Source organism: Varroa jacobsoni, unplaced genomic scaffold (genome assembly GCF_002532875.2).
Source record: "Varroa jacobsoni isolate VJ856 unplaced genomic scaffold, vjacob_1.0 scaffold_526, whole genome shotgun sequence".
In the NCBI taxonomy this organism is placed as follows: domain Eukaryota; kingdom Metazoa; phylum Arthropoda; class Arachnida; order Mesostigmata; family Varroidae; genus Varroa; species Varroa jacobsoni.
The window spans coordinates 115,644-125,616 of record NW_019213428.1 but is presented as its reverse complement, the minus strand read 5'-3'; the positions used below and the strand labels follow the sequence as shown (position 1 = coordinate 125,616).

The window sequence follows — 9,973 nt, the reverse complement described above, 5'->3', positions numbered from 1 at the left end:
TTTTTTAGTAGAAATTGCATGCATGATATCCAATACGTCTAATTGAAGTTCTTTTTACACTAACTTATATTCACTATGGCAACATCATAGCGTTCGTTGGACGTCCATACAATTGAAAATTACTAGTTTTAGTTAGCGGAACGTGTTATTATTTATTAAGTAGTTATTAACATTTAATCAGTAATTTTTCGACAAATGGCTTTTTTCTTGTTTCACATTTCCTGCCACTACTATAAAGCTGAACGTTACGGAGGGACCTGATTAGATTTGTGCATTGCCGGTAGATAGAACAGCAACACTGGGAAGCGTCAATCAAACTAAATGAACCCTATTTTATCCTACTTTATTATAATATGATCGTACTATGAGCTGCAATTAGAATAGACGAAAATCGAATTGCTCTTAGAGGTCAAATAGCAGGGCATACCTGAAAGTCTTACCCAAACAAAAATCATTTGTGAAAATCTATATAGAATAGAGACCTATTTATAACTTAGATCTATACATCATACACATCGTATAGACCAAAGATAGTAACTTGAAGCGACGAAGAAAAGAGTGCAGTTCATTTATGTCAATACGCTTATAAAAGGCAAAGAACCAATTGGACTATTCAAAGATCACTTAGATAGATACACTTAATTAGTTGCTATTTATAAATCTTCGTCCATCTCCACTGATAATAGAGATAGAAGCTATCTATTCGGAGTTCAAATAGGATAAGAGAAATGTCTCCGATGATTCATGTAAATTGTCATTCTACTGTACATAACTGCTGTTATCTCTAATTGGCCCAAACGTATGATCAAGTTCTATAAATTATTTATTAGATATTTAGTTTATTCTATAATTGAGAGCTGGTAATTAATCGTAGGGATCCAGTGGGTGCGTTATTTTCAAGGCTCGATTGTCTTTGTTACTGTTTGTTAACTATGGGTGTGATACGGCTTCGTAGTTCGACAATAGCCATACAGCTGATATATTAATGAGTTACCGAAACGCCACATCGAGGTAATTGTACCTTTTTAAACTTAGCCCTACTATCTTAGAAACTTAATTCGACTTAAGAAGACCTGCTTAGTTAGTGACGCTTCCACCTACCCTAAGCCTTTCTTTGATGTTGCTCGACGAGAGCATCGACGTGCTACGTCACATAGCAACCGCTATGTGCAAACAGTAAAACGCGCTTCAATATATAGCTCATACGGATTAAATCAGTGACCGATTCTGACCGCTAACCCCGTGCATGCACTTCTAACTACTCGTTATAAGCACTTCAACTATATTGCGCACTTCGAACGTTTAACTTACCGCCTATACTAATGACTGCGAAAAAGATCGAAGAAGATAAGTATTTCCGAAAGCGGTACGTAACTCATAGAGCACCGCTTTTTATAGAGAATTACGACGGCTTTGAATACACAAACGATCGCTTAAAAGTAAACCACAATTAAAGCCACTTAGGACGGCGACGAGTAATCGAATTGAAGCGTACGAAGGATAATTCGATGGCTTGAAAAATCATGCATTGAAGTAGATCTTCATTACTTATCTTCTATACTGTGAGATTGGCAAAAGCACGTTCGTATCTCTATATTTGCGATGGGTTCGGGCTAAATAGGGCTCCGATTTAAATCGTTATTGTCACTATGACTAGTTATGGGCAGGCCTTACTGTTTTGGTAATTTTCTTAAGTTCCAGACAAGATGCTTTGCTTTTCAGAGTTCCTTTCACTCGACTCTGTACAACATGCACTACATCAGCTAATACCGTTTATATAATTGTAATCACAGTAACCCGTGAATAACACTTGAACCGATGCAAATCATATAACCATTACTGTTATTGCGTAAAGGTGTATGTAACTTTGGCGTAAAGTTCAACGTGACATCCTACTAGACTAATTTGAAACTCCTTCTTAGTATCGTACGCATACAGCAACACATCGAAAAACATTAATGAATCCAATACATAATCTCGAGGGTAGCACCTAACTTACAAAGCCAAGTTACCGTTGCTCGGAGCGTTGTTTTTTTTTTAAACAGCACTTGCTAAAAAGACGACGATTAGTGTATAGTGCCGTCGTTCAAACGTAGTGAAAGCATTTCGTAACTTGTTCCGTGTCGATCTTCGTACTCTCTCCTTTCCGGGACATCGTCATTGTTATGATATAGGATCGCGTCCGTGTGGCAGCAGACGAGACATTCCGCCGTTTCAGCTATACCCTGTCATGATGATTTGCGTCTTTGGTGCTAAGAGATGCGCTTCTTCCGGTTGGTAGTCGAATGCGTTTGGTCGTTGCATCCGTTCTCGATTCAAAATAAAGTCACCGTATACTCGACGAATCGGGAGGTGGGGTTTGCGAGCTACAGCGGATAATGTCTACGTTATTATTCCGGAACGCTACAATATACGATTTTGTTGTGAAGGACATTGATGGCAATGATGTATCGCTAAAAAAGTACAACGGTAGGGTTTGTCTCATTGTTAATGTGGCATCAAAGTGTGCTTTTACGAAACAGTACGCTGGTCTACAGGAACTCCATGACAAATATTATGGCCAGGGTCTTTCGGTTTTAGGATTCCCATGCAACCAGTTTGGTTCACAAGAGCCAGCACCGGAAGAAGAAATCAAAAAGTTCACCTCACAAAACTTCAAGGTAACTTTTGACCTGTTCAGGAAAGTAGATGTCAACGGAGACGTTACTTCGCCCCTGTACAAGTTCTTAAAGAGTGAACAGCATGGCTATGAAGGCGACGATATTCAATGGAACTTTTCTAAATTCCTCGTGAATCGTCAAGGTACGCCGGTAAAGCGGTACGGACCAGCTGATAAACCAACTTCGCTCGCTGCAGATATCGAGGAGTGTCTTCGAGAGACACAGTCGAAACTGTGAATAAATGAGTATACGCTCAATAGGCGTATACGTAAACCATAAAAGCAAATTTGATAATGCCGTTTGCCAAGTATTTGTTATGAGTAACTAAATAAGGCACTGTTGTGTACCTAATAAGTTGCTGCTAATAAATATTATGGAATGATAGAGCTTAGAGCTATTCTTCTTTTGATTGTATTTATAGTGTTACACTGCAAACTATGCACCATATATACCTGCCTTGCTACTACTGGACAGATTTGATCGAACAGACCCTATGGAAACACTACTATAATTCCTTACCGTCTGAAATACTTTTGACCTTTACCCAAGTTTGGACTTATTAAATCATATACTAGTTATATTTCTTTAATTACAAGCGTACGAATCATCAAAGCATGTTACTGCCTGTGCCATTGTGTAACGTTTTGCCGTTAAACGAGATTAGCAACACGTAGTAGGGTTGTTTTTGTCAAGATGAACCCTGATGACAAAATGTGCTAAATCCCTTTTACGTATGACCTGTGAAACGGTTGGCCTTTTCGAGTGGGCGAGCTGTGAAAAGCCTTTCAATTAGAGCTTACAATTAACCTGTTTTTGTAGAATAGGTAAAAGATAGGTTTTAAATGAGCAGAATGTGAACTGAATATAGACAAACGTTCGCGAGACCGGATGTTATCTTTCCGATGGAGAGTAAATGATTAACGCTAATCTACTACGTGCATATAGTCGAGAACCCATCAGTTATTTTGCAGTTAGTCCCGTAACAGTCTTTCGAAAGGGATACAAGCCTTTCAGTGACTTTTAGTCAAATTTTATACTCTTATAATAATCTCATTTGTGTTTCGTGGAGCAATAACGATTCGATGCCTTTTGGAATCCTAGGATGCAGCCATAGTTTCTTTTCGCTTCATAATTTTACGAAAATATTAAATACCGTAGAACTATCAGTTACTTAGGATAAATAATCTGAAGCTTAAAAATATATCGAGTGTTTTAAATATGTAAAAAAAAACACGGCACAACATCTAATTCCTCTTGTTCCAAGTTCAGGCATCTTTCCCCATTAATGAGGCTATATATATGTATATATGTTCCGATATAAATACTACGTTTTTATGGACGTTTCTGTAATCTCATTGATGTCTTAATAGGAAACGAATCGCTACGGCGTACCGCTCTTATGTATATGACAGCTTGCCGTAGTCGTATGTGCGTTCCGCCTCAGGAAATCCAGCTATTAGATTACCAACCTTTGCCGTGGATGTATTTTTTGCTTTTCGTTTAATCATTTACTTATTGTTTGGTTCGCTACCTCTCTTGCCCCGTTGTTTTCGTCGGGTCCTGCCATCGAGGCATTGATGAACATTATGAACTATTACTTTGAAAAGGACAACGACCAAAGACAGCAATAGAAAGAAGCTTCGATTGTCGCCGCTTGGGGATAGCTACTTGGCCAGTGCGGCCGCTTGCTTAGTATTTCTCCCCCGGGGACGCCGGCAGCTCCCACTGCTGACTATAAGCCTATAACTAAGGTTAACCTAGCCAATCAACCAGAGCTAGCGGGCAACAATACTTCATATTAATACTCTCTACCAGGAGACAGCCGTTGCTGTCTCGGGTAGTCTAATATCCTGTTCGTTTGCGCCTCAGCGTCGAAGGTAACTACATTGAACAACGCAAGTAAGGACGATGGAGCGGCTCATTCGCGCTATTCGAATAGCCCTTTGGTCCTTCTCTTTATCTCACCGTTTCTCGTGAAAACGGCAACAGTCACGGCAAACAATCAGCTTCTTCTGTAAAGCTGCTCCTTCCACTCACTGCTGTGCGGATCACTGCATGAGGCCTAACCATTTAGCGGCGAGATGATGAGGGTCTTTCTAGTTCATCGTTTTAGCGTCTCAACGGCATTTTGCAGCTAGCGACGCAAAACACCGAACGTGTCTGGTACAAGCGGTAAACTTCTTGCCACGACTCCCCGAAGTCAAGATAATGAGCTTGTGTTATGCAGTACCTTAGTTATATTAGCGTGTCTGAGACAGTGCCGATTATGCAGCAAGAGTGTGTAATATAATAACTATAATAAGAATGATCGTAAGGTAATATCGACTTTCCAGCATACGTTTAAAATCGGCTAATATATTGAGCCATGATGTAATGACCACCACGTAATGAGTGTTACCAAGTCTGTAGAGAAAGGGGAAAATAATAAGTATGAATGCAGATGATTGTCGTGTGTTGCGAAGGTAATTTTTCGTTAAACGAAGCTTTCGAACGAAGCAAATTCAGCTTCTCATTGCTAGTCACCAGAATAAGCTACAGCAGAAGCCGGACAGCAGGTAGGCCACTATTAGAGGAAGGTTCGGGGAACTCTTTTAGCTCGAAGCAGATCAGCGAATCCAATTATGTGAGTGGATTAAACGGCCGCAGTGCATATGTCTATTAAATTTTGTGACACTCTCTGCAAACTCCTGCCGCCGTAGTTCTAATCGACCTAAAGGAAAAATGAGTCATCATGAAATGATTTTAAATTGTAAACAAGTCAAATATATCCTTATTAATTGGAGGTCGTCTTTATTTTTGTACCAAGTGTTGTATGATAGGCTGAAATATTTGTCTCAATGGCCATCTTGTGGATTTATATCGCAACGCCTAACAGCCAACGTATCTGTTTTGCAGCTAAACCTATTTAATCAATAACGTTTGAAGCAGGCAACAGTGAAGTATAAATTCGTCCTGGAGTTCGCTCCGTTTGCAAGAAAACATCCAGCTGACGTATTACCTCAGCATATACCACAGCATTTGTTCTCCGAGACGGTTTTAGCAGTTAGCGGCGAGCGACGTCATTATTAAGTCGCTGCTTCTGCATATGGCATCTGTTTATACAGGTTTTTTGCCATCTAGGTTTGCCTGTGTACTCGCGTATGCGGTTGTGTTTCCCATTTTCCACCCACTCATCTACAGCACACGAAACTTCTATAGATTTTCATGTAATCGGGATATATGTACGCATGTGCGTTTGCATTCGAATTAGCTATAGGTAACGTACGTTTGGAAATGGATGTTAATGTAGCCTAGAGAAAGATACGGTGCTGCACAAGGGTATGGTGATTTTTGTCTCTTTGCATGAGTACGGGCATGGCGTCTGTATTTTTTGCAAACGAAATAGAGATACTTGGCTAGATGTTGCACTTTGCTTGAGTTAGTCGCTCGTGTTCTGTTTTGCTATGTAAGAGAATTAAAAACGTAGAGACGGAGGAAGAACAGAGGAGGTTGAGTAATCTGCTGAAGCAAAAAAAATGAATGTAGTGCGCGGAAGGTGCGTCATCGAATCAGTTGGCTATAGCAATCCAAGGAATTTGGATTGAAAAACTCGATGTGGGAGTCGGGCTTTACGATCAAGCTTGTGGATACTACTCGGCATCGCGCCCAGCAACGCCGGCTGGGCTCAAATGACCTAGCTATACTAATAGCGAGCGGTGCTGGCGTCGCTTCCAATCCTGCGCCTGTGCGCTTATCGAGCCGGCGAGTCTCGGCGGTTTGCAGGCCTCTCTGCCGAAGGCCACAGAAGCTCTTAATTAAACTCTCCGTCGGTGGCAATAGGTTAATAGAACGATCCTTTTGTTCCCTTTATCACCCTTCCACCATCGCGCTCAACCTTTCTCATCGTATCACTCTTAGCTAGCAACCCTTTAACGCTGCGCGGGTCAGAACGTGGCTCACTCGTGCTTCAGAATTCGCTCTTCGTTCGCTGCGCACTCTTACCGCCTCCCTAGTAATACCAGTAGCGTAGATTCACGTGTATTTTCTACTGCATCATTATCATCATCATTGCGTTCTTGACCCACGTGAGCGTCTCCAGCATCGAGACACTTTTTGATCGCACGAGAAATATGATCCACAAGCAGAAAATCTAGATTCTCATTTTGCGTAACCCATTGTGAACGCTCATAAGATATAACAATAAAAGTTATTATTATTAAAGGAAATCATAATAATCATGAAACACGCCTTATTAATGCCCCTTCCCATTTTTCACCCAGATTTAGAGTTAATTCTTAAGTGTTTCCAATCAGTCACTAACAGAACCCATAATCTCCATTAAAATTGGATTGAACAGGCCTCTATCATGGATATTGGCGTCCTTTTTGCATATTTGGTTAGGTATTCAGTGGTGGAAGTGCTGTGATCAACATGGAAACGGTTCATTCAACCTGAGACAGTTACGCTTGGTACTATATGTAAGCACTTGCCTTCAGACCATCATCCGGCTTTCTTTTCGCACTTAGTGCTCGGTGATTTCTTGACTCAGAAATCAGAGCTCCTTCTTTTGTGCCCTGTATACTTCGAATGATCTCATTTAATTCTGCACTATGTTTTGTCACTCTACTTGGATCCCTGTACTAGGCTAAGCAATGCAAACCGTCACTGCTTATCGTGGCGTCACAGGAGATGCATTTAAAGGCCTCACATAATGGTGCCCGCAACCTCAACCAGAAACCATACGGAATAACTTGAGGCTTAGTGTCCTACTTTAATATGTTGATGACGTGAAACGAAGTTGAATCAGACACGATTGAAAAGGTCGCATGCGGTTAAAAACAATCTTTTCTAAGAAAATCAAAAGAAGAAGGTGTCTTTTGTAATAACACTACATCTGAAGACGTTAAAGAGTGTACTGTTCTGAATAATCCCTTAAGGGACGTGAATCTATCTGTTCACAGCTTAAGATCCAGTGAGTTGGCCGAACCGCAGATGAAACGCGCAGCAAACTGGGACAAATTCCGTAGCGGCTCGCACTCTCAAGGCCTTCTTCTGCTCTCTTCCACGTCTATGTGCGCAATATATGAGTAAATCCAGTAAGCCTAAACCGGATCTCCAGATAAATGGGACTGGTACACAGGGTACATGTATAACCATATAACGGAGATGTATTAGCTTTGGGAATTTTTGTGAGTGCTATGAGTTCCTTGAATCTTGAATATGTACACCTAAAAGTTCCAGATGTCCCTGCTTAACCTGCCTGACTCTCTAAGGGTGTCCCTGTTGTTGCCTCATATGCATACTTGTTTCTCACGTGGATTTCTACAAGATACTTCACATTCAGTGACCGTTGTACATAAACCACTTGCATCAAACTGTATTACATCTAATAAATCGGCTGCAACCTTCTATAGTACAACCTTGAGGTTCATCATCTAAGTACCAGAAACTGACAGAACTTTTGTAAAGCGACGGTCAAGTTCGAAGCACTAAAGCTAAAAGAAGGCTGGTTCTAACGGATCGCTCGACGATAGATCATTGACCAAAGAAGGTGGTTCAAGTAGACTTACGGTAAGTGGAGTAAGTTCCCTGCGCCTGAGCCACATTACCGGAATGAGGTCCAGCGCTCTCTCCCTTGCTTCTTCCAATATGATATCACGATGAATAGCATCGAATGTATTTCAGAAATGAATATTAGCCAAAAGCCGAAGTGGACTTACAACTATCACATAGACTTTTGCCCCATCAATAAAAGTTTTAGGTTCGCCCTTAGTCGCCACGCCAACTTAATAAACTATTATCGCGTTTGAAACTAATTTTTTGCTGAGTACAAAAGCGATGCTAGCAATTCAGATCTGCAAGCTGTTTTCACAGTTGGACTATCATTTCTGCTGAATAACTTTTTTTTTACTTTTAACGTCAGAAGCTTCACACAAGCATTGGTAGGAAAGAGGAAGTACGTGCCGCTTAAAATAGCTTCTAGCAAATTACAAGCTTCCTAAAGACATCTTTTTGCTAGTGTTGTAAATAGTGTTTTGTACTACGGTTAATATCCTGAAGAATTGCTGCCAGTGTTTATTGTGCCTCGCTTTCATGTTTTCAATGTCCAATGGATAACTCTTTTTGCCCAATGTCGTTTGTATGACGGGCTGCATTCATTTTTGTTTTAATCAGAAAGAAGATGTGTTCCGGCCCTAGATAACCACCATTACGCTGCTAGACGCGCTTCAGACCTTACTAATAAGCCAGATTCGGCGTGTTTCCTGTTATTTACTATCGTGGGGTTTGCCTATTGACACTTAATGCTTATGCAATGTTCTGGCGCACTACAAAAAAATAAAACCGAAAACCCAACTAGCGCTAATAGATTTCAGTCTACACACAGTATCAACGAGCACTACGTGGCCTGATGCGATAAGGTTCGGACTGACAAAGTCAGCGTGTTTCAGAAGAGCTGAAACAGCCTTTTTGAAACGTGGAACATGGTTTTCACGTCCACTGATTTAATAGAGAATGCGAGCTATCTGAGGCTTGCAATATCGGCCTCTTTGTATATAACATTGTTACATGTTCTATTTTTTTTTCTGTGTACAGGCTGTTTACTGACCAAATTGTATATATGCGCTTTAATATACCATATTGAGATAACAAGATACTGTTCAATCTTTTTTAAATTAATTTGAGTACAATAGAACATAAAAAGTAAGGTATGAGAAATACATAAGTATGTCATATTGAAATACAAAACTTTAGACCCATTCAATGGCAGCCTTGTCTCCAAAAAATTAGGTCACAATAACCCTCTGGATTGTGAGTGAGGGGCTAGGCAAAAGGAAGTGGCTGATTCCAGTACATATCCTTAAAATTTCTCAGATATTATCCTATATACATACGTTCGCCCCATAGGGACGTTCAGATTACCTACTATACTTCAGGCTGTCCCTTAATAGCTCAGTGGGTAACGTATTTGCCTGCTAGTTTCAATAACCTTAGTGTAGTTTAGCCTCAGATATACTATATATATTTCGAGTTTTACGTCCTTCTAACAAAGCTTATTCGGTCTGTTATAGCAAGTTATATAATGACTAGACAAAAAATCATCGACGAAAAATTCTCCACTTCTGCGGGTTAAAAGAAAATCTGTAACCGGGCTTATGGCATCACACTCGCCTATCTGTGTATTATTTGTAAGACGAGTTCAGAGCGTCTGAATATCCGCTCTGCTTTTCGCAATCGTTTTGAATTGAATAATCCTCTGTGACCTTTGCTTATCTTGAAAAAAGAAAATTAAGTGTTGGAAAACGTGCATCCTGGTCTGCGTTAAGAGTAAAATG

At 40.4% G+C, this 9,973-nt stretch overlaps 1 protein-coding gene across 1 annotated transcript; it reads left to right on the top strand.

Moving 5' to 3' along the window:
* The first annotated feature begins 2,141 nt into the window (after nucleotides 1–2,141).
* LOC111261166 (glutathione peroxidase) lies at nucleotides 2,142–3,053 on the top strand. The gene has a single exon (XM_022834454.2). It carries the CDS (start codon nucleotides 2,379–2,381, stop codon nucleotides 2,895–2,897), a length of 519 nt encoding a protein of 172 aa, XP_022690189.1. The 5' UTR covers nucleotides 2,142–2,378; the 3' UTR covers nucleotides 2,898–3,053.
* The last annotated feature ends 6,920 nt before the right edge of the window (nucleotides 3,054–9,973 follow it).